The sequence below is a fragment of the Pelobates fuscus genome, chromosome 2, assembly GCF_036172605.1.
Source record: "Pelobates fuscus isolate aPelFus1 chromosome 2, aPelFus1.pri, whole genome shotgun sequence".
Taxonomy (NCBI): domain Eukaryota; kingdom Metazoa; phylum Chordata; class Amphibia; order Anura; family Pelobatidae; genus Pelobates; species Pelobates fuscus.
The window spans coordinates 28,918,770-28,944,832 of NC_086318.1; the positions used below are offsets into that span (position 1 = coordinate 28,918,770).

A 26,063-nucleotide genomic window follows, 5' to 3' on the forward strand; every position below is an offset into this window, starting at 1 on the left:
TACAGGTGGCGCCGGCCCTGCAGGGATCCTTAGGACAGGTGTCAATCCATATCTGCCAAGTGACCCTATGTAGGGGTAACAGTCTCTATTCTGCTCTGTGTCAGTGTGTATCATGGTCTCTGAGGACAGGTGTCAATCCATATTTGCCAAGTGACCCTATGTAGGGGGAACAGTCTCTATTCTGCTCTGTGTCAGTGTGTTTCAGGGATCCTTAGGACAGGTGTCAATCCATATCTGCCAAGTGACCCTATGTAGGGGGAACAGTCTCTATTCTGCTCTGTGTCAGTGTGTATAATGGTCTCTGAGGACAGGTGTCAATCCATATCTGCCAAGTGACCCTATGTAGGGGGAACAGCCTCTATTCTGCTCTGTGTCAGTGTGTATCATGGTCTCTGAGGACAGGTGTCAATCCATATCTGCCAAGTGACCGTATGTAGGGGGAACAGTCTCTATTCTGCTCTGTGTCAGTGTGTATCATGGTCTCTGAGGACAGGTGTCAATCCATATCTGCAAAGTGACCCTATGTAGGGGTAACAGTCTCTATTCTGCTCTGTGTCAGTATGTATCATGGTCTCTGAGGACAGGTGTCAATCCATATCTGCCAAGTGACCCTATGTAGGGGGAACAGTCTCTATTCTGCTCTGTGTCAGTGTGTATCAGGGGCTTTGTGGACAGGTGTCAATCCATATCTGCCAAGTGACCCTATGTAGGGGTAACAGTATATATTCTGCTCTGTGTCAGTGTGTATCAGGGATCCTTAGGACAGGTGTCAATCCATATCTGCCAAGTGACCATATGTAGGGGTAACAGTCTCTATTCTTCTCTGTGTCGGTGTGTATCAGGGATCCTTAGGACAGGTGTCAATCCATATCTGCCAAGTGACCCTATGTAGGGGGAACAGTCCCTATTCTGCTCTGTGTGAGGAGGAGGAACGGGAAATGAGTAGCTCGGCATCCAACCTTGTGCAAATGGGGTCTTTCATGCTGTTGTGCCTGTTGAGGGACCCTCGTATAAAAAGGCTGAAGAAGAACGACCTGTGCTGGGTGTCCACGCTACTAGACCCCCGGTACAAGCAGACAGTGGCGGAAATGTTACCGAATTACAAGTCGGAAAGGATGCATCATTTGCAAAATAAATTAAAAAGTATGCTTTACACAGCGTATAAGGGTGATGTCACAGCACAATGGGAATCTAACAGGGGAAGAGGTGAAAGTCATCCTCCTCCTCCCACGACCATGCCATATCTGCCAAGTGACCATATGTAGGGGTAACAGTCCCTATTCTGCTCTGTGTCAGTGTGTATCATGGTATCTGAGGACAGGTGTCAATCCATATCTGCCAAGTGACCCTATGTAGGGGTAACAGTCCCTATTCTGCTCTGTGTCAGTGTGTATCAGGGTCTCTGAGGACAGGTGTCAATCCATATGTCAGGTGTCAATCCATATCCATTGTGATTTAGGAATCTTAGGGGATTTCTGCCCTTTATGGATTAAATCCAGACTCTGCATCAACTGTGTAATTTCCCATGGGAGTTTTGCCATGGATCCCCCTCCGGCATGCCACAGTCCAGGTGTTAGTCCCCTTGAAACTACTTTTCCATCACTTTTGTGGCCAGAAAGAGTCCCTGTGGGTTTTAAAATTCGCCTGCCCATTGAAGTCAATGGCGGTTCGCCCGGTTCGCGAACGTTTGCGGAAGTTGCCGTTCGCGAACCGAAAATTTCGTGTTCGCGACATCACTAGTCTCTAATAGTTTAATAAGTCTAAAACAAAGTGCAGGGATATAAAAGAATTCCACATTTTGTACTCACATGTAGTAGAGCTAAGACCAGCTCTAGTGGGATGAGCATGCGGTGGTTTTGATCCCCCAAGTAGCCGACGTGCTGCTTATCAAAATTCTGACTAATTAATTGTCAGCAAGTGTGACCACCTCTATAAAAGCTAAAGTTTTAGCAGTTTGCTAGACTGTAGCATTGTTATGTCCTGATTTGTAAACCATAGAATTCAGAGGGTGTACCTTCTTCAGTATTACATTTTAAAAGTAGGTGGGTTCAAGTTTTACAGTAGACTGTAGGTGTTCTGAGTTATATAACTAATCAAAATGTTTGTTTAATTTCAGGTATCGCTGGCCAACTACTTGAAGGTGACATTGCACCACGCCCTGCCCCTTCTCGTGGTGTCATTGTCTGTTCAAATTGCTTATGGAATGCATTGGAAAATGGGACAGTTCTTGTGCCTTATGAGTTTGAAGATACATTCAGTGAGCTCTTCCCATTAGTTAACAAATGAGTTTTGTTGCTGTACTTTTTTTTTTTTATTCACATTAAAAACATGAACCCACTTTTCCCTTTTGTTTTCAGCGGAGAAAGAAAAGAATGGAATTAAATATTGCCTCAAGGAGTTTGAAATCCTCACCTGTGTGAAGTTTGTTGAAAGAAAGACAGAACGTGATTATGTCGGCATAAAGTCTGCAAGTGGGTAGGTTCAAATTGAAGGGTAAAGAAGTCCAATTTTGCTAAAAGACAGACTCTTTGTTTTAACTATATGTGGGTTAAAGTCACATGACCAATAATGCTTAATAATATTCATAGTTTAAAAGCTGAATCATAAAAATATTCTACCTTACAGTGTTTTGAAGTGGTCATAGTGCTTGCAGTCTATCACGGTTATTCACTAATGGACAAAATCCAGAGAATATGGACAAATACCGACTGCATTGGCAATTTGTAGATTTACTTAACCCCTTGACAATTCTGCTGTGTTTGTGTTTAGCTATAATTTTCCTCTTACTCATTTACTGCACACACACATATTATATACCATTTGTCACGGACCGCCTTGCACCCCGACCTGGTACCTCCATCAAACGCTGCTTTCTAGTACTTGCAAGTACCATCAGCACTGCACTGGAACACCATAACTACCCCCATGAACTGCCGCATCTTGGTTGAGGTCTTGCTGTCCTCCACCCACCCTGGACCCAAGAACAGGATCCAGCTTCCAGTGGGTAAGCCTCTCCTAGTCCAGAGAGCGTAACAGGAACAGCTCTTAAAAGAGCTAGTGATTATACTCAGGAGAGTATTGTGATATAGCGATCCCCAGAGTTTATGTAGTTCTCCAATCCCCCAAACATGAGCCAAGACTTTATTAATGGGTAAAGCATTCTGTTTAAAGGAAGCCACAGCTGGCCTTTAATGCAAGTTTCCCAATAAGGGTGACACCCAGGTGGACCTTGTTGGGCACAAGGACACAAAGTGAATAAACCAATAAAAACAGTCATACAGGGAGACACTCCCATACACAAACAATAGAATCCCTCCTTTGTGCTTGGGAGATAATTGAATCAGAAACTGTACTAATCTAACCCAATTATCTCCAAGCATCCCCTGATATCCCCGATGTCCAAAAATCACCCATATCAGTTCAGGGGTTCAGGAATTTGCTGGAAGTCTTATTTTTGACATACCATGTACATGGTCCCATGCCCAAAACAGTTCCAGAGGATTAGGGCTAACGGTCAGTCTCTCTGTCTGGGGTACAAAAGTACATACTTCACAGGAACAGAGCCTTTTAAACAAACAAACAAACAACGATCCGATAGCACGGGAGAAATTTTGTAGCTGGTTAGAAGCCAAGAAGTGAAATTGAACTAATGCTGGAGCAGTAGAAGTGGAGGAAAAACCGAGCATAAACTAAAAGCAACATTCTACGAAGGAACAGCAAACCAAAAGTGACAACACAAAAGATTGCAAATACAGCAGAAACGCAAGTACAAAAGACCAGTATTTTGCAATGTGTATGTACCTATAATTAAATGTAACTGCCTGCATGCTGATAAGATTATGCTGGCATAAAGAGTTATGACAAAGTTTAATGGAGGAGAGGTAAAGCTCTAGTGTGTGTGTGTGTGTGTATATATATATATATATATATATATATATATATATATATATATATATATATATATATATATATGTGTGTATATATATATATATATATATATATATATATACAAATAGGTAAACAAGGCACTCCTCCTATATTAACTCTGATGAATCAACAGCCTAGGTGCAATCCCGCATTCCAAATATATACCAATCAATGAAGGGAGCACTCCAGGTCTTCAGTTTAGTGGAAAAAATATTTACTGTATCAAAACATGGTACAGGTACTGTGCAAACGAAATCAACGTTTCGACCCTGCTGGGGTCTTTATCAAGATCACAGTGAAATGTGGTTATAGTGCAGAATATATACATACAAACATTAGTGCTTGCCAATCAGGAGATCGGAGACCCGATCAGCTACACGACCCGGATGCGAAGACACCACGTAGTCTGCGTCTACCATGTGATTAGGTTGCCGTGCAACCTACCAAAGCGTGGTAATCTACTAATCAGTGTTTCGGGCGGCCAGTACCGCCGTAATACCCGGAAGTGCTCAGACCACGTGGACGTAATCATGTGATGAAAAGTGCATGTGACGAGGTTGCTAAGCAACCAATATAACAACATACAAAACTCACTCTGTCAAACAGAGGACAAGTGTACAAGTTCAAGCACTATTTATGGAGGACAGAGAAAATAAAAATCGCAACAAACGAGAGGACTATCAGTGAAAACAGTGTATGGTGCAAAAAACCATCTGCATTCCCAACGTGACATATCGTGAAACAAAAGTGCATATAAACTATAAGATAGACCAATCTAAGTAACAAAAACTATAGAATATTCTCTATACATGTATTAACCACTCTATTTAGTACATTAACAGTACTTAATAGTACTTAATTAGTAGTCTCTCTATTGTTTGTAGGAACTGTATTCTAATCATTATACAGATCAAGGAAAAAACATTAACACCATTAATCACTCTAGCCGAGTGGAGAAAAAGGGGCACTGCATCCCAAGTATCCACTCAGCAGCTTACTCTACATATACCTCTACATGTATCACAGCGCACAGTGCTGACCATCTATTCTGACTTAATTTTTCTAAAACACTGCAAAAAGATATCACTAGAAAATTCAAAAGAAAATTCAAAAGAAAAAAGGGAAGAAGAGGACAAAGAAAAATTACTATTAATCACTCGGTGCCTAAGAAAAGGAACCAGACAGCTCATGAAACCTATCATTATCGAAATCTGTTATAGAAACATAGAAAGAACCAAATGTTCGTTAAGTCCTTTCGGGGTCACTGTTTTAAGGTGATGAATCCAATATGCCTCTCGCTGGAGTAGTAATTTGGATCTGTCACCTCCTCTTGGTGGTATGGGAACATGATCAATTGCTATAAACCTGAGGGTAGGCAGATGATGTTGTGCTGATAAAAAATGCTTGGCAACCGGTTTATCTGTTTTCTGATCTCTGAAGGCTGTGGTGATTCCAGAGCGGTGCCCCCGAATCCGATCTCTTAACGTCATGTCATATATATATATGTATACAATCCACATGTGCTTTTTAGCGTTTGAAAAACTGCTGATATTTGGAGTAAATTGAACAATCTCAAGGAAGCCTCAAGAGGAAAATTATCTAAATTTAAGCTACTACATATCCCGACGCTATTTGGATAATACTTGGAATTCTTTATATTCTCTAATGCTTACAATTTTAATATTTATATAAACGGAGCATAGAGAGTAAATGCCTGGAAGTCAAAACAGGCTGTGTGGCGCCATAAATCAAACACAAGAGAAGAAGCAAAGTTAATTATCTACATATTGTTTACTATTTTTTTTTTCCTCTCCCTCTCTACTCCATTATTTGCTAGTATACATGTGAGCAATAATGGCAAATAAAAAAAGTGAACCCAAGCTGGGAAATAAAAGAGAGAAAAAGGTAGATCAAAGAACTGAAAAGAGACTTTCAATTTTTTTTCACCTAAAGATAAAGATAATATGGAAAGGAGAATTAGTCTAAATGAAATAGACCCTTAAAAAAAGGATATAACTCAGCCTGCAACACAAAGAAATTCCGAACAAGATAATATGGATTCTTCACAAAAGGATCCTTGCTTGATTGGTAAAGATCTTCTGAATGCGTGTTTGCAAAAGCAAATAGAAAATATAAAGAAAGAGATACACCTAATGATGGATGATTTTAAAATGGAGATATCCAAAATAACGGATAAAGTCAATTTAATTGAAGATAAAATTGAGCATTCAAAATTACAACAAGGACTACAGGAAGAAAAGATCCTAAGATGGAAAATAAATTTGCATTCCTGGAAGTCAAGATCACAGATAATGAAGATAGAGCAAGGAGAATAATACCAGAATAAGAGGAATCCAGGAAGAAGTGACATTGGGAGGACTGGAGGAATATTTGAAAGATTTCTGCAAATTCTTGGGAGTACATCAAAATAATAGTCTATATTGCACAGAAAGAATCCATAGAATCCCAAACCCCAGTAATATTTCAGCTCAAGCCTCAAGAGATGTCATTGCAGCATTAAGTTCATATAGACTCAAACAAGAAATCATAACGGCAATGAGATCTAAATCTCTACATGGCTCTAAATATGAACCAATCAAAATTTTCAATGATTTTATCTAGAAGTACTAGAATGTCTAGAAATAATTATTCACAATGTACCCTTAAATTAAGAGACCGGGGGGGGGGCGTGGCTGACCGCCGAGCAAGATGGCCGCTCAGTGAATTGCTCCGGCACATGGGCTCCAACAAAATTGAGTTTATACAAGACTGAAACAACAAACAAGCTTTCAATTGCTATGGCTTCCTCCAAAGCTAAAACATCCGCCACCAAGGCTGACAAAACCAGCTTTTTTGGGCAGAAAACCACCCCTGCTAGCGAGACCGCATGGGCGGCTATTCAAAATGGCGCGGACGACTCCGACACCACGATGCAGCACCCAACGCCAGAATCCACACGCGTGGCCACTTCGAACGGGCTATGGAGGGAATGGCAGCAAAACTTATAAACACCTGGCAGACAACAGTGGAGCAAATCAAAAGAGAGGTGAGAGACCTCTCCGCCAGAACCGCCACGGTGGAGCGACACTGCGAAGAACTATCCTCCACACAAGCAGACATGTCGGGCCAGCTACAAGCCCTACAACGTCAAATGGAGCAGATAGACACCCGGGTGGCAGACCAAGAAGACAGGGCGCGACGCAATAATTTACGGCTCAGAGGCATCCCAGAGTCCGTTACTCCAGCCAACCTACACACTTATGTGCAAGGCCTTCTCCGCGCCTACGCTCCAGACATCCTGTCCGATATGCTCCTAACTGACAGAGTACACCAAGTTGCAAGGCCGCGACACCTACCCGAAGCCATCCCGCGGGACGTCCTAGTGCGAGCACACTACTATCACATTAAAGAACTGATCCTCCGGACGCACTGCAGCAAAACAGACTCACATGTAGACTACCTGTCGGTACGTATTATGGCGGACATTTCTGCAACCACCCTCCGACGCAGGCGAGAATTCCTCCAATTCACGGCAGCTCTACGCTCCAACAGAACTTAGCTACAGGTGGGGCTTCCCCACGAAGATCATACTCACCAGGAACGGGGAAACCACAACCATCTCGACGCCGGAGGAAGGGAAGTCAGCACTCATGAAATGGGGCCTCCACCCCATACCCACATTGGGGCCACAGCCTAACTCACTCCGAGAAAAGCGCAATGCAAACATGGACTAACCAATTACCACCATAGTCTTACTGACTAAATGACTGTTAGAGACAAAGTAATGCAAGTATTGAACATGTTGACTGTTACACTGTGTATGTGAGTATATACACTGATATACCCCATCCCGAGCCGACTGCGCTCAGCTCCATGCTGCTGACCCCCCTCCCTTAATGATACCGGTTGTTACAGACCGAGCGCGCATACCCCACTTGTGTCCTGCCGCAGTAGGTGCCCAAGGCTAGGTGGCTAATCGCTAAACTGCGCCTAAACCCGCCGAAATATTAAATCTGACCGCACTGACAGCACCCGATCCCGCTGCACACACAGTAGTTCCGACCACGGCCAGCTCCCTCTGAGCAGGGATTATTTACCTACCTGCCGCAGCCTAACCAGGCCACCAAACCCCAGGTGAATTAACCATGTGGCGTGGGATTCGGTATTTGGCAGGCCACATACATGCCCAACGTGTTCACCCTAGGGACCTAGGGGAGTGCAGTAAACATGGCGGGGAAACTAACTAACGGCCCAGGATTACCTAGTCATCAGCGCTAGGCCACTATATCACATAGCCCTTAATTTGTCCAAACCGGACTGTAAATATAGTGGGCCTGAGATGTATATATGCACCATGCAATGTTATAAGCCAACAGCAGCTTGATCCAGCTCGTACAACAATGTCTGTATACCTTATGTATTCTTGCATGCCTCCTAAACTGTTCATGTTATTGTTATGTCTCTTGTAGTGATGTCGCGAACATAAAATTTTCGGTTCGCGAACGGCGGACGCGAACGTCCGCAAATGTTCGCGAACCGGCGAACCGTGCGAACCGCCATAGCCTTCAATAGGCAGGCGAATTTTAAAACCCACAATAGTGGTTGAAGGGGGGGGGAGGAGACCTACTCTCCTCCCCCCCGGCCCCCACCCCTGGGTTCGGGTGGGGGCCATAATGATAATGAGGGGGTGGGGACCTACTGTCCTCCGGCCCCCACCCCTGTGCGGCGGGTGGGGGCCATAATGATAATGAGGGGGGGGCTACTGTCCCCCCCGGCCCCCACCCCTGGGCGGCGGGTGGGGGCCATAAAGATAATGAGGGGGGGACCTACTGTCCTCCCCCTCTCCGGCCCCCACCCCTGTGCGGCGGGTGGGGGCCCTAAAATTAACAATGGGGGGGGACCTATTGTCCCCCCCGGCCCCCACCCCTGAGCGGTGGGTGGGGGCCCTAAAATTAACAATAAGGGGGGGACCTATTGTCCCCCCCGGCCCCCACCCCTGAGCGGTGGGTGGGGGCCCTAAAATTAACAATAGGGGGGACCTATTGTCCCCCCCCGGCGCCACCCCTGAGCGGTGGGTGGGGGCCCTAAAATTAACAATAAGGGGGGGACCTATTGTCCCCCCCCGGCTCCCACCCCTGAGCGGTGGGTGGGGGCCCTAAAATTAACAATAAGGGGGGACCTATTGTCCCCCCCCCGCCCCCACCCCTGAGCGGTGGGTGGGGGCCCTAAAATTAACAATAAGGGGGGGACCTATTGTCCCCCCCCGGCTCCCACCCCTGAGCGGTGGGTGGGGGCCCTAAAATTAACAATAAGGGGGGGACCTATTGTCCCCCCCCGGCCCCCACCCCTGAGCGGTGGGTGGGGGCCCTAAAATTAACCTATTGTGGGGGCCCTAAATACAAAGGGAGGGGGGTGCCCTTGTTAACCCTCCCCCCCCAAAAAAAATTGATCTACCTACCTACCCCCCTCACCCTAAAAATAATGAGGGGGGGACCTTTAACTAAAACCCTGTAAAAAAAAATAGACAAAAACAACTTACCATTTGATGTTTTCTTTCTTCTACAATCTTCTTTTTTCAGCCCCAAAAAAGGCCAAAAAAAAACCCATAATAACCGACGCAATTAAAAAAAAAAAAAAAAAAAACGACCGCACAAAAAAATAATCCATCTTCACCCATGGAGGGCTCCGCGCAGACTGAGCTCTGCAGGGTGGGGGAAGGCTTATAAAGCCTTGCCACGCCCTGCAATTAGGCTAAGAACACTCTGATTGGCTGGTTTAAGCCAATCAGAGTGCTCTTTGTCATTTTACACAGTGTGGGAAAATTCCAAAGAACTTTCCCACGCGTGTAAAATGACACAGAGCACTGTTATTGGATGGCTGGAAATCCATCCAATCACAGTGCTCTGTGTCATTTTACACAGCGTGGGAAAATTGATCTTTCCCACGCTGTGTAAAATGACACAGAGCACTGTGATTGGATGGATTTCAAGCCATCCAATCACAGTGCTCTGTGTCATTTTACACGTGTGGGAAAGTTCTTTGGAGTTTTCCCACGCTGTGTAAAATGACAAAGAGCACTCTGATTGGCTTAAACCAGCCAATCAGAGTGTTCTTAGCCTAATTGCAGGGCGTGGCAAGGCTTTATAAGCCTTCCCCCGCCCTGCAGAGCTCAGTCTGCGCGGAGCCCTCCATGGGTGAAGATGGATTATTTTTTTTGTGCTGTCGTTTTTTTTTGTTTGTTTTTTTAATTGCGTCGGTTATTATGGTTTTTTTTTTTGGCCTTTTTTGGGGCTGAAAAAAGAAGATTGTAGAAGAAAGAAAACATCAAATGGTAAGTTGTTTTTATCTATTTTTTTTTACAGGGTTTTAGTTAAAGGTCCCCCCCTCATTATTTTTAGGGTGAGGGGGGTAGGTAGGTAGATCATTTTTTGGGGGGGGGAAGGGTTAACAAGGGCACCCCCCCCTTTGTATTTAGGGCCCCCACCCACCGCTCAGGGGTGGGGGCTGGGGAAGGACAATAGGTCCCCCCTTATTGTTAATTTTAGGGCCCCCACCCACTGCTCAGGGGTGGGGGCCGGGGGGGGACAATAGGTCCCCCCCCTTATTGTTAATTTTAGGGCCCCCACCCACCGCTCAGGGGTGGGGGCCAGGGGGGGACAATAGGTCCCCCCCCCTTATTGTTAATTTTAGGGCCCCCACCCACCGCTCAGGGGTGGGGGCCGGGGGGGGGGACAATAGGTCCCCCCCTTATTGTTAATTTTAGGGCCCCCAACCACCGCTCAGGGGTGGGGGCCGGGGGGGGCAATAGGTCCCCCCTAATTGTTATTTTTAGGGCCCCCACCCGCCGCTCAGGGGTGGGGGCCAGGGGGGGACAATAGGTCCCCCTCTTATTGTGATTTTTAGGACCCCCCCCCCTTTTTTTTAACAGTTTAATAGACATGCCCCTACTCGCGGTATTGCGAGTAGGGGCACAATTTACTAATACTAAGTAATTTTTACTTAGTATTAGTAAATTAATAGGGGGCGGACCGAACATCGCATATGTTCGCCCGCCGTGGCGAACGCGAACACGCTAAGTTCGCCGGGAACTATTCGCCAGCGAACAGTTCGGTACATCACTAGTCTCTTGTTTAATGAATGTTTAAAAATGCTTATTTCACCCTCACACTGAAGGTTTCAGCCCAAGACACCTAATTATTTCGGAGCCCAACCAGCCACCCAATTGGAAAACCACTTCCAACACCCCATGGTACGACCAGAGTACCAGCACTACAGTACAGTACAGCACCCCACGACGCCGCTGAGCAACAACTACCACCTGGCTACGTGACAACACGACCTCAGTAACACACGTCACCACAGTTAACATGCTTGTATACTCACACAACACCAAAGGTCTCAACACCCCACATAAGAGGCGCATCCTCTTAGAAGACCTAAAGAAAGCCAAAGCAGACATAGTCTGTATACAGGAAACCCATTTTGTTACCAACCGAACCCCCACTTTCGCAAATAAGGAATACCCGGTACAATACCATGCAACACACACGTCCAAATCTAGAGGCGCTTCCATCTTACTACACAACTCCCTGACGGTAGAAACACTCCAGGTCAAAAAAGATAGCCAGGGTAGATATGTGATCCATTGCATCATAAATAATATCCTGATGACTATAGTGAGTCTTTATAGCCCGAATGACCAACAGCGTAACTTCTTACATAAAGTCTTAAATAAAACACAGACTGACATAGCAAATCCTCTGATCATATGCGGGGATCTTAACCATACCATGGACTCTCGTATTGACTCTACGATACCCACTGCCTCAAGCAGACACCTCAGACTAAACAACACGAACAAAGCACTCGCAAAACTTATACAAGAGTATGGTCTGTATGACGCATGGAGAACGAAGCACCCCTCAGCAAGAGAATACACATTCTACTCACATGTACACAAAACCCATTCCAGAATTGACCATATACTCATATCAGGCACATTACTCCCGCAGATGGAAGAATGCAACATCGGAAGCATTGTATGGTCTGATCACACTCCAGTGACCCTCACCGTGCACAACCACTACCAGCACAGAGGGAAACCACCATGGCGTCTCAACGACACCCTATTATATGAAAATACATACACGGCAAGCCTAGCAGAAAACCTAGAAAGCTACTTCCAGCTAAATGACAATCCAGAAGTATCGCCCATCTCAGTCTGGCAAGCTCACAAAGCCGTGATGAGAGGTCACTTGATAAGCCGAGCCTCCTATCTCCACCGTCAACGCAACAAAACACATATGGACCTCCTTAGGAGACTGCGGGATGTCCCAGCAAAACACCTCCTGAATCCGTCAGACATATCGGCGGCAAGCATTAAAGACATCACTAAACAAATCAACGTCAGATCGCTAGAGAAGACAGCCTACATCCTTACCAAACTGAAAATGACTATGTATACCCAAGGCAACAAGGCAGGGAAACACTTATCCAATATGCTCAGACAAAAACAAGCCAACTCCAAAATCCCCTTCCTCCTCACAAGCAAAGGTGACAAGCTTCATAATCCTCAAGACATCAACGACAACATGGCGGACTATTATTACTCCCTCTATAACCTCAAAACAGACCCTACACTGCATCAACCAAGAACGCCAGAGATAGAAAACTTCCTAACCTCGGTCACTCTGCCCACACTCACAAACGAACAACAGGATGCTCTTAAACAACCTATAACAATGACAGAAATACTAGACACCATCCAATCCCTCCCACCTGGGAAGTCACCAGGCCCAGATGGCTTATCTAATGCTTATTACAAACATTTTGGCCCTACACTAGCTCCACATCTACAAAAAGTTTCCCACCATGCTCTACAGACAGGAACATTGCCAAAGGAGATGCTTATGGCGCATGTCGCAACCCTCCCCAAACCAGGGAAACCGCCTAACAAATGCCAAAACCTACGGCCTATATCCCTGTTAAATACAGATGTTAAGATACTGGCCAAAATCTTATCGAACAGGCTCACACGTATAATCCCTACGTTCATACGCGGCGACAAAGTGGGATTTGTGGGGGGCATACAGGGCTCAGATGGCACGAGGAAAACCCTAAACATACTATATGAAATACAAAATCAATCAACCCCCTGCGTACTACTATCACTAGACGCAGAAAAAGCCTTTGATAGGCTACACTGGCCCTTTTTACTCTCAGTCCTACAGAAATTTGGCTTTCCGACTCAGTTTATATCGCTAGTTAATGCCCTATACTCCTCCCCAATGGCCAGAGTGGTGAATGGGGGATTTATATCTAAACCGTTTGATATCTCCAATGGCTCACGGCAAGGCTGCCCACTCTCCCCGCTGCTTTACATCCTTGCATTAGAACCCCTAGCCCAACTAATCCGGGACCACCCTGACATACATGGGATTAAGATACGGGATGCAGAATACAAATTGTCCCTTTTCGCTGACGATATCCTCCTAAGCCTTGAACAGCCACATGTATCACTGCCCAACTTCCATAAACTCCTCTCCCAATATAGCCTCTGCTCTTATTACAAATTGAATATTGCAAAGACCTTAGCGCTAGGAATAAATATCCCGACCCCTACCTTGAGAAACTTACAAACAAATTTTAGCTATGACTGGAGACAAGACCACATCAAATTCCTGGGGGTCAACCTCACACCCACCACGAACACATTACACAAAGCAAACTATGTGAAGCTACACACGGAAATTAAAAACCTCCTGCAAAGTTGGAAAGGCAAATACGTATCTTGGACAGGTCGAATAGCAGCGATAAAAATGATAATAACGCCAAAAATTCAGTATTTATTCCGCACACTCCCGCTTAAACTGCCGAAGCAATACCTTATGGACCTACAGACCACCCTGACTAATTACATATGGGACTACAAAAAACCGAGAGTAGCCAGAACGACCCTATACAGACCTTCCACCCAGGGCGGTATGGGCCTTCCTGACATTGTAGGTTATTACAAAGCTGCCCACATAGCGCCCCTTATCACACTCGCACACCAACATGATCTCCCAGCATGGGCTGTAATAGAGAAAGCTCACGCGCAGGGACTCTCCATACCTCTCCTAGCATGGCTGCCAAAACAGAATAGACCAAAACCCTCTGAGTTGTTGCCTACAACGGCAATCACCCTATCCATATGGGATGCATATCGAAAGAGGATGGGGGCAACAGCGATGCTCTCACCAGCACTCCCATTGGAAGCGCTACGGCTCCTAATCCCAGACTTCAACTACAAACTATGGCACAGGCACGAAGTGAAAACTATGTCACAAATAATGCAGAGAAACAACCTTAAATCACTACCAACTCTCCAAGCGGAACTCCAACTACCAAGCACGACGACCTTCTCCTACAGACAAATGAAGTCCTGGACTCTAGCCCAGCCCGACTCACCACAGCCTAGCCGGGCAAACGCACACTGGATAACACTACTACAAATGTGTACGAAGGTTAAACCAGCAACAAAACTTATCTCCACGATATACGCCTCAGAGCATACGCAACCTCAGATAAAACCGCCCTCCTTCAAAACAGCATGGGAACAGGACTTCGGATACCAACTCGACGATGAACAATGGCAAATGACCGAGCTCACAGGAAAATGACCCTCTCTACAACTCACACGGAGCTTGCACGTAAAATACTATATAGATGGTATCTGGTGCCCACCAGACTTAAACACAGCTTTCTGGACACATCAGACACATGCTGGAGGTGCACTGCCCACAGGGGCTCCATGATACATATCTGGTGGCAATGCCCGTCACTTGGGAGTTTCTGGCCCCAAATCACAAGCTTAATACAATGCTGCACCGGAGTGCACCTCAACGCCTCACCAGAAATATTTCTACTCCTCCTGCTACCGCAAATGCCTCACCTGCATCTCTGATACTTAATGTATCACATCATAATTGCTGCTCTTACACTCATTAGCCGCCAATGGAAATAAACAACCACTCCGACAATAAATCAATGCATTGCAGTGATAAACTCTACCAAAACATATGAAATTCTGGCAAGGAAAAGGAAACCTCTACTGGCGAAAAGCATGGGAACTATGGGACCAAAATCAACCAGAACCCTCCACCGTAAAAGACTAGTTCCTATAGGAACCAAGCACAGACTTTCCTCGACTGGAAACTACATCACTACACCCCAGGGAAACACGAAACACATACCCAGCATATAGTCAATCACAGGCACGACGCACCGCGTACCCAGCAATGTACTATCACACTCCACTGCTACCCCCCACCCCCCCATCTCCTCCCTTATTGTCTCTACCCTTCATCCTTCTTCCTCCCCCTCCCTCCCGCCCCACAATAACTGGACTTACAACGGCATACGATAACAATTAAGGCACAGGCTACCTCCATGCCCTTCCTATAACATGACCCACTACCACACACCATACCCTATCCAAGCCTGACGGGTCCACAACAATATGTGAAGACAACGTTGCCGACTATTAACGTACCTACCCTACTCTGTACAGTTGCATATGTGATAACCGTTAACTTAACAAAATGTCAATGGTCAATAATGTCTCACATTATGCCTAATCCTCTTTTTTTTCTGTACCCCCTTCCCCTGCTACAAAATAAAAATTGTCAAATTCAAAAAAAAAATAAAAAATTAAGAGACCTGGGAATTAAGTATACATGGTTATTTCCAGTCAGATTAAGATTCTTATATAGAGGAAAAGTTGAAACGTTTCAGGAAGTCCAGAGCTTGCAAAAAATGGATACAGGAGAATGTTAAATAGCGGGCATTTGGGCCTACTTCGGATTCCCCTCTCCTTCTCCCTCTGAAGGGGGACGGGCAGAGGTGACTCCGTTGTGTTTCCACACCCGCGCAGGGCCTCTTACATATTTTCCCACTTAAAAGGTGAAAAACCTAAGAAAGGGAAAAATGTATTATTTTTTTATGTGTTTTTTTTTACTTTTTTTTATTTTAGAGATGGGCTACTTATTATAAATAAAAGAGTACTGGGTGTAAATGAAAGTAAAACGAGATAATAGTCACTATATAGTACACGCTTAGAAGTTAGATATATGATCTGATTCAACTAGTAAGAAGCAACAATAGTTTGATTATAGTAAGGGGCACATTATTTATTGAAATGAAATGAAATATTAATAGAACAAATTGAATGATCACCTACAAATAGCACATTGTAAAAATAAAAGTAAGTATAAAGAATAGGGTATATGAACCAATAAAAGCAATATAAGAATTATAATGGTAAGTATTAGTGAAGAGATGAATAACACATAAGTAGGTTTGAGATCTATACACGGATGAAGAAATTGGGAGAAAGGAAAAAGCTGATAAAAATATAAATGGGTCTAATCACAATAAAATATATTCTGTTAAAATCACTTATACAAGGCTCATATTAAATTTAGATAAGTATTTTTTTTTTTTTTTAGATAAATTCATGGTAACTTGTGGTATGGATAAATTGTTAAGTGTATCCCATCACCTAACCGTTTAGGGCGGTTACCTTTGTATATTCTTTCCCTCCTGATATAGGGGGAAGGAATACAGGGATATAGATGGTTCCTATGGGTAAGGAACCGAGTATTTTAACGTTAAATGTAGGGGTGCAATGTTGTGTTTGTCATGTTATATGTATGTTTTCCATGCTGGAGAGAAGGGAGCTAGATAGAATGAGAACATGCTTAGAATAGCATCCTTGAATGTAAGAGGGTTAAATTCACCGCAAAAAAGAGTTATTCTCACAGACTTTATTAGGAAGGAATCAATACATATCTGTGGAATACAAGAGACCCACTGGCTGGAAAAAGAGAGAGATTTAGTTCAAAAGAATTTCCCTTTATTTTTAACTCTTCTATGCCTAAAAAGAAGAAAAGAGGGGTAGCAATTATAATATCCTCAAAAAAGAGATTTTAAACTAATTCATCAAGACTCGGATACTGAAGGAAGAGTCATTATAATAATATGTGCGATAAATAATCAGTTATACACTATTGTAAATTTATATGCACCAAATAAAGCCCCCATAAGGTTCTTGAATAAACTTGTGGATAAAGTTAATACAATTAAACAGGGAAAAATAATATATTTGGAAGATTTCAACTGTTTATTGGACCCTATTATGGATAGAAATAAACTAAATAATAATGAGAATTAAGGATATTTAAAACAATCTTCCCTTAGATTTAATGAGATTATAAAAAAGCAGGCCTTATGGACATCTGGCGCATATGGCATCCTATGGAAAAGGATCTATTCAAGAATAGATTACATATTGACAGAAATTAGTATTGCTAGAATGGTTAGGAAGATTTTAATTACAAATATTCCATGGTCAGACCATAATGCATTAATTGTGGTTATCAAAGATGAATTTGTCAAAACTAGATCTAATTGGAGATTGAACGAATATTTACTAAAAAAAAAAAATCAAAATGTGGCTATAATACAAAAAGCTATAGAAGATTACTTTAGAGAAAATAACAATCCTGAGACATCACTGTCAACGCTTTGGTGTGCATTTAAATGCACAATTAGGGGAAGCTTCATAAAATTGGGTTCAGAGGAAAGAAAAATAAACTCTAACATGATAGGCTGGAAAAACAGAATAAGAACAGTCCTTCGATTAAAAGTAGTGAAGAATTAAAAGAAATAAGAGAGATAATTAATAATATCTTGACTAATAATTCTAATCTAGCCTTAGAACGTTTAAAAAGAACTTGGTGTCAAGATTACTGTTTGATATAGCACGTAGAACTGTATAGCACAGATGACAAATAAGTAACGTATTACCAGTCCTTAGAATGGCCTGATATAACGTACATAGAATAGTCAAAATACTAGCCAAGGTCAGGGAACACAGAAAGGGATGCAGCGATGAGGAAAGCCAGGAGTCAGGATACCAGAATATAGAGAAGTCAATAAACAAAGCCAAAGTCAAAAACCAGGTAGAAAACTAATAACAGGAACACGCTCTCGGACAACCACAAGGGAAACCACGACAGGGCACTGAGCAGGATGAGAACTGGGCCTAAATACCCCTCCTTTAGTTCTGATAGGCTGTAACCGGCCTTTGACCCCAAAGTCAGTTACCAGGCTTCATTTGCATAATTGCTGCTCAGCATTAATCCTTCTGTGAATTAGGTTGCTGCTCGGCACAACTTTTCCTGTGTGGACAGTAAATGTCATTAACCACATTTCTATAAGCGGATGAATACGTGACACTTGGTATTATAAAGGGAATAAAGCGGATACATTATAAACAAATAGATCAAAAAAGGAAAAAACAAAAAAAAATATTTCTAAAATAAATAAAAATAAGCGGAGAAGAAGTAATCCTGTCACCAGATAAGATCGGTAATGCCTTTCAGAAGTATTATTCAGACTTATATAATCTACCAGGGAGAAATGGTACTTATAAGATCTCTGAATTTTTCTCTCAACTTAAACTCCCATGTATAACAGAGGCCCAAATGACATTACTAAATGAACCTATCCTACAAAGTGAAGTAGAAATTGCAGTTAAAAAATTAAAAGTAAAGAAAGCGACAGGACCGGACGGGTTCAGTAATTGTTTCTACAGAATTTTTAAGGGAAATATCATAGACCCGCTTACTAACTTGTTCAATGACTTTATGGTACACGGAAATATCCCCAGAGAAATGCTAAAGGCTCATACAGTTCCTATTCCAAAGCCTGATAAAAACTCGGAACTAGTAACAAATAGTGATGTACCGAACTGTTCGCCAGCTAATAGTTCCTGGCGAACATAGCGTGTTCGTGTTCGCCGCCTGAATAGCAGTTAGTTGTCTGCAAGCGTCTGGGTGTCAGGCCTTCAGTGTGTACTCTGCCAACCTCTGCCAGTGTACTTTGCCACTCATATCTGGTGTCTCTATAGCGTGCTTTTACAAAGAAAAAAAGTTTTTCAGTGTAAGCTAATAGAAGTCAGTGTCCTTAAAGCAGGTGTCAGGCCTTCAGCATGTGCTCTGCAGACCTCTGCCAGTGCACATTGCCACTCATATCTGGTGTCACAATAGCGTGCATTTAAAACCAAAAAACTTTTTTCACTGTTATAGATTGAATAGCAGTTAGTTGTCTTCAAGCGGGTGTGTCAGGCCTACAGCGTGTACTCTGCCAACCTCTGCCAGTGCACATTGCCACTCATATCTGGTGTCACAATAGCGTGCATTTAAAAACAAAAATGTTTTTTTCACTGTTATAGATTGAATAGCAGTTAGTTGTCTTCAAGCGGGTGTGTCAGGCCTACAGCGTCTTCTCTGCCAACCTCTTACAGTGCACAGTGCCACTCATATCTGGTGTCACAATAGCATGCATTTAAAAACCCAAAAACTTTTTTCACTGTTATAGATTTAATAGCAGTTAGTTGTCTTCAAGCGGGTGTGTCAGGCCTACAGCGTGTACTCTTCCAACCTCTGCCAGTGCACATTGCTACTCATATCTGGTGTCACAATAGCGTGCATTTAAAAACAAAAACATTTTTTTACTGTTACAGACTGAATAGCAGTTAGTTGTCTTCAAGCGGGTGTGTCAGGCCTACAGCGTGTACTCTGCCAACCTCTTCCACTCCACAGTGCCACTCATATCTGGTCTCACAGTAGCTTGCACGCATAGTACCACTAATCCAAAAAAAAAAATGACAGGCAGAGGCAGGCCACCCCGCAGGGGCCGTCATGGTCATGGTGCTGTGATTCCCTTTTGCCCTAGAATGATGCCCAGTTTTCAGAGGCCACGTACCCTGAACTTGAAAAGTTCTGAGGACATAGTTGACTGGCTAACACAGGACACCAAATCTTCTACAGCTTCCGCTCGGAACCTTGATGCACCATCCTCCTCCAGCTTAGCTTCGGGCACCTCTCAAGATACCACTCAACCATCTGCCGCCACTACCAACACTAGCACCACAGCCGCTTCACTTTATTTGTCAGAGGAGTTATTCACACATCCGTTTGAAGAAATGAGTGATGCACAACCATTATTGCCAGAGGATGTAGATAACAGGGATATGTCTCAGGCAGGCAGCATTACACAAATGGACGTACGGTGTGATGATGATGATGTTGTACCCGCTGCTGCTTCCTTTGCAGAGTTGTCAGATACAAGTGAAGCGGTTGATGATGACGATGCGTCCATGGATGTCACGTGGGTGCCCGCTCGGCAAGAAGAAGAAGAGGACGAAAGTTCAGATGGGGAGACAGAGAGGAGGAGGAGACGAGTTGGAAGCTGGGGGAGGTCGTCGCAAGGAGCTAGTGGCACAGTCAGACAGCATGCATCGGCACCCGGGGTCAGCCTGACAGCACGCCAATCAACGCATGCTGTGTCCACCACCATAATGCCGTCATTGCAGAGCTCAGCAGTGTGGAATTGTTTTTGTGTGTCTGCCTCTGACAACAGCGATGCCATTTGCAACCTGTGCCAAAAGAAACTGAGTCGTGGGAAGTCCAACACCCACCTAGGTACAACTGCTTTGCGTAGGCACATGATCGCACATCACAAACACCTATGGGATCAACACATGAGTACAAGCAGCACACAAACTCAAAGCCGCCATCCTCCTCCTGGTCCAGCATCTTCAGCCACGTCAACCACTGCTGTCCTCCTTGCCCCCTCTCAACCATCCGCCACTCCGTCTCCCGCCTTGAACAGTTCACGCTCATCTGCCCACAGTCATGTGTCTGTCAAGGACATGTTTGAGCGTAAGAAGCCAATGTCAGAAAGTCACCCCCTTGCCCAGCGTCTGACAGCTGGCTTGTCCGAACTATTAGCCCGCCAGCTTTTACCATACAAGCTGGTGGAGTCTGAGGCGTTCAAAATTTTTTTAGCTATTGGGACACCGCAGTGGAAGGTACCCGGCAGAAATGTCTTTTCACAAAAGGCAATCCCCAACCTGTACTCGATTGTGCAAAAGGAAGTAATGGCATGTCTGCCACACAGTGTTGGGGCAAGGGTCTATCTGACCACTGATACCTGGTCTGCAAAGCATGGTCAGGGCAGGTATATCAACTACACTGCGCATTGGGTAAACCTGCTGACGGCTGCCAAGCATGGAATGCATGGCTCTGCAGAGGAGTTGGTGACACCGCCACGACTTGCAGGCAGGCCTGCTGCCACCTCCTCTACTCCTCCTACTCCATCCTCTTCCATAACCTCTTCGGCTGAGTCCTCTTCTGCTGCTGCATCTTGCTCCACATCAACGGCACCCCCCAGCTCCCCAGGTACTATTCCACATCCCGGATACGGCAGTGTCACGCCGTCTTGGGTTTGACTTGCTTGAAAGCAGAGAGTCACACCGGAGAAGCACTCCTGTCCGCCCTGAACGCACAGGTGGAAAAGTGGCTGACTCCGCAGCAACTGGATATCGGCAAAGTGGTTTGTGACAACGGAAAAAATTTATTGGCGGCATTGAAGTTGGGCAAGTTGACACATGTGCCGTGCATGGCACATGTGTGTAATCTGATCGTACAACGCTTTGTGCATAGGTACACAGGCTTACAGGACATCCTGAAGCAGGCCAGGAAGGTGTGTGGCCATTTTAGGTGTTCCTACACGGCAATGGCGCACTTTGCCGATATCCAGCGGCGAAACAACATGCCAGTGAGGCGCTTGATTTGCGACAGCCCGACACGTTGGAATTCAACACTCCTAATGTTCGACCTTCTGCTCCAACAAGAAAAAGCCATTGTTGAATATTTGTATGACTGGGGTGCTAGGACAGCCTCTGGGTGTCAGGATCGGGACAGGGATCCAACACGCAGAGTACAAACAGGTGGTAGGTACGTATACCGGACCTTAGAATGGCCGGACTTAACGTAAGGAGTAAGTAGAGAATGGTCTATAGACAAGCCGAGGTCGAGGGAACGAGAGGACAGGTAAGCGAGAGACAAGCCGAGTCAAAGGGTAACAGAGATAAGCAGAGTAGTACAAACAAGCCGGGTCAGAACCAAAGAGACAACTAGAATACAAGAGCACTGTGTGACTAGACAGGCTAGAACCACGACATGGCAATGAGCAGAAGCCGAAAGCCTTACTTTATACCTAGATTCTAGAGGGTAATCACGCCCCCGATGAGTCCTGATTAGTGCTCGGGACTTGACTGACAGGTCGGCCCGGGTTGGCGTCATGACGTCGACTACTGAGCGTCGCGTCATATAAGGAAGTGGATCCCTCGCGGTCGGCTTGTAAATGGCCGAGAGGACCGCGAGGAACGGAAGAAACAACCCCTCTGGGAGGATAAACGTCTAAGTCTCTCACCTCCTCTGAGGTAGAGACTACAGGTACCCTGACACTGGGGAGCTGGGAATTTTTTTGCCACGTTACTGGACGCTCATGCGCAATGCCTGTAGGCTCATGCGTCCTTTTGAGGAGGTGACAAACCTAGTCAGTCGCACCGAAGGCACCATCAGCGACATCATACCATTTGTTTTCTTCCGGGAGCGTGCCCTGCGAAGAGTGCTGGATCAGGCCGTAGATGAGCGTGAAGAGGAAGAGTTGTGGTCACCATCACCACCAGAAACAGCCTTATCAGCATCGATTGCTGGACCTGCTGCAACGCTGGAAGAGGATTGTGAGGAAGAGGAGTCAGAGGAGGAATGTGGCTTTGACGAGGAGGAGGAAGACCAACTACAACAGGCATCCCAGAGTGCTCGTTGTCACCTATCTGGTACCTGTGGTGTTGTACGTGGCTGGGGGGAAGAACATACCTTCATTGACATCACTGAGCAGGAGGAACGGGAAATAAGTAGCTCGGCATCCAACCTTGTGCAAATGGGGTCTTTCATGCTGTCGTGCCTGTTGAGGGATCCTCGTATAAAAAGGCTGAAGGAGAACGACCTGTACTGGGTGTCCATGCTACTAGACCCCCGGTATAAGCAGAAAGTGGCGGAAATGTTACCGAATTACAACAAGTCGGAAAGGATGCAGCATTTGCAAAATAAATTTAAAAGTATGCTTTACACAGCGGATAAGGGTGATGTCACAGCACAACAGGAATCTAACAGGGGAAGAGGTGAAAGTCATCCTACTCCTCCCACAATCACGCCATATCTGCCAAGTGACCCTATGTAGGGGGAACAGTCCCTATACTGCTCTGTGCCAGTGTATATCAGGGATCCTTAGGATAGGTGTCAATCCATATCTGCTAAGTGACCCTATGTAGGGGGAACAGTCCCTATTCTGCTCAGGTGTCAATCCATATGTCAATGTGTCTATCCATATCCATTGTGATTTAGGAATGTTAGGTGATTTCTGCCCTTTATGGATTAAAACCAGACTCTGCATCAACTGTGTAATTTTCCATGGGAGTTTTGCCATGGATCCCCCTCCGGCATGCCACAGTCCAGGTGTTTATCCCCTTGAAACAACTTTTTACCACTTTTGTGGCCAGAAAGAGTCCTTGTGGGTTTTAAAATTCGCCTGCCCATTGAAGTCAATGGCGGTTCGCCCGGTTCGCGAACGTTTGCGGAAAGTTCCTGTTCGTGAACCGAAAATTTCGTGTTCGCGACATCACTAGTAACAAATTATAGACCCATTTCAGTGTTAAAAAGTGATATCAAAATATACTCCTCTATACTAGCAGATAGGATTTCTAATATAATACCAACAATTATTCATCAAGATCAAGTGGGGTTTATAGCTAGTGGATCCCCAATTTTTAATATTAGAAGACTGATAGATGTCGCAGATTTGGCAACTAAAAGGAATTTACTCCTCCTTGCCCTGTCATTAGATGCCGAAAAGGCGTTCAACAGGGTAAGGTGGGATTTTTTGGAGAATGCATTACATAGTTTTGGAATCCATGGCAATATTACTAGGGCTATTATGGCCTTATACACAGTCCAACAGCCAGGGTTGTAGGGAGTGGTTCCTTCTCGGACTGGTTTCAGTTGACAAACGGAACAAGGCATGGATGTCCTCTATCCCCACTTTTATACCTGATAAGTCTTGAACCCCTAGCACATAAAATCAGAGATAATGAATCTATAAAAGGAGTAGAAATAGATGGAGAATCAATAAAGCTTACAATGTACGCGGATGACGTGGTACTCACGTTGACGGATCCCTTGATATCCATGGAAAAGGTCATGGATATTATAAGGGAATTTTCCTTATACTCAGGACATAATTTAAATCTAAATAAGTCGGTTGTACTCCTGTTTAATCTCACGTTAAGTACCAAGCGCAATTTATTTGACAAATTCGGATTTGATTGTAAAAATAATTCCATAGAAGTTCTGGGCATAGAGATTACTAATGAGCCAAATAGAATGATGGAACAAAATTTTTTTAAACTATTGAAAGATACGGGAAAAACTTTTAAAAAATGGAAGGGAATAGAGGCATCTTGGTGGGGAAGAATAAACATGATAAAATTCTATATATATCCAAAATGGGTCTATTTCTTCCATATGATACCTCTATATTGTGCAGAAAGCTGGCTCTCTTTAGCACAATCAATTTTTAACCGATTTATATGGGGTGGAAAACGCCCAAGATTAAGTCGTAATCATTCAATGTTAAAAACAAAATTAGGAGGACTGGGAATTCCACAGCTATGTCAAACGTGGAGAGCATGTAATATAGCTCAAGCAATAATAACCCAATCCGATTTAGCCAAAGATTAATTCTGGTATAAAGTTGAGCAGAGCCTACTTAAAGATGAAATAAGTGAAGATCTATGTTCCCTATTTTGGAAGACAGATAATAAATATAAATACCGACAGAGATATACTTCTAAGGGTTTGATTCTTAATAATATTATACCTATATGGAATAAACTAAGAAAAGATTTGGATTTACAAGATAAACTTATTACTAGTAAGGATCTTAGATATCTGCAAAATAATATCGCAGATTTAAATATACAGAGTTGGATTAAATCGGTGATTAAGAAAATTAATATTATTGTAGAGTATGGTAAAGTAAAAGATTTTAATGCTCTAGTAGATGAGTATAAGCTGCAGACTAAAGAGATATTTATCTATATGAGAATAAAGGGCTATCTCAAAGAGCATTTACCCAAAGACTACTCTGGTAAACAATTAATACTTGAACAACTATTAAACAACCAAAATACTATTAAAATACTGGTTTCAAAATGTTTTAATTGCTTTAATTGAAAAAAACCCGGGAAAAAATTATCTGCCAAGTAATAAATAAATGGGAAAAGGAGCTATGTAATAATATAAGCTATGAAGACTGGAAGAAGGTGTTAAATCTGCTCACAAAGAATGTACATTGTCTTAATTTGGTGGAACTTCAGCACAAAATTATGAATAGGTGGTATTTAACACCAGAGAGGCTAGCTAAAATGTATATAGATGCCTCCGATAAATGTTGGCGCTGTGGGGTTCAAAAGGCAGGAATGATGCATATATGGTGGGAGTGTGGAGCAATTAAATTGTATTGGTCAATGATAGCCTTAAAGATTAAATCACTGACTAAAATTAATTTTGATATAAAGCCAGATATTTTCTTGCTGCAACTATATATAATTCAGAATTTTGACCAATATGCTGCATTGGTAATACATATCCTGCTAGCAGCTAAAATATGAATTGCTAGAAAATAGAAATCTAGTGAAGTCCCAGTATGGGAGGAAGTGAAAATACAAGCGATCTATCAGATAAAAATGGAGATCGGTATTGTTAACGAACCAAATAAAATTAAAGAATGGCTCGGCAAGATACAGCAATTTTAAAGCTTGTATTAAATGTACTCGGTAAAATAGGAATGAAAAAACCCGGCTTACATTGATCTAAAGGTATTTTAATGTCTAAAGGAATTTAAAAGGTTATTAGAAACTTATCTTGGCTCCCCTGCTCTTTTAGCTGGAAATATTGATAAGTGTTTTTTGTATGTTACATTATATTATGAGATGGGGAAAAAAAAAAAAATGAGAAAAAAAGGAAAGGAAAAGTGAGAAGGATTTAGAGATTCATGTTAGGATTATCAATAATACTCGAATAATGTAATATTTAATGTGTTTATGCCCAGTGAAATGTATTATGTCTTGTCTTTTCTATAATAATAAAAGTAAAATATTAAACAAGAAAAAAAAAATCACT

At 43.6% G+C, this 26,063-nt stretch overlaps 1 protein-coding gene across 1 annotated transcript in view; it reads left to right on the forward strand.

Annotated features, from left to right (window-relative positions):
• LOC134586498 (hatching enzyme 1.2-like) overlaps nucleotides 1–26,063 on the forward strand; it is a 505,730-nt gene that overhangs the window by 146,283 nt on the left and 333,384 nt on the right. The window contains exons 4-5 of the mRNA XM_063442042.1: nucleotides 2,117–2,257; nucleotides 2,358–2,475. Of these exons, the coding sequence (XP_063298112.1) occupies nucleotides 2,117–2,257; nucleotides 2,358–2,475 (259 nt within the window). The remainder of the gene's footprint in view (nucleotides 1–2,116; nucleotides 2,258–2,357; nucleotides 2,476–26,063) is intronic.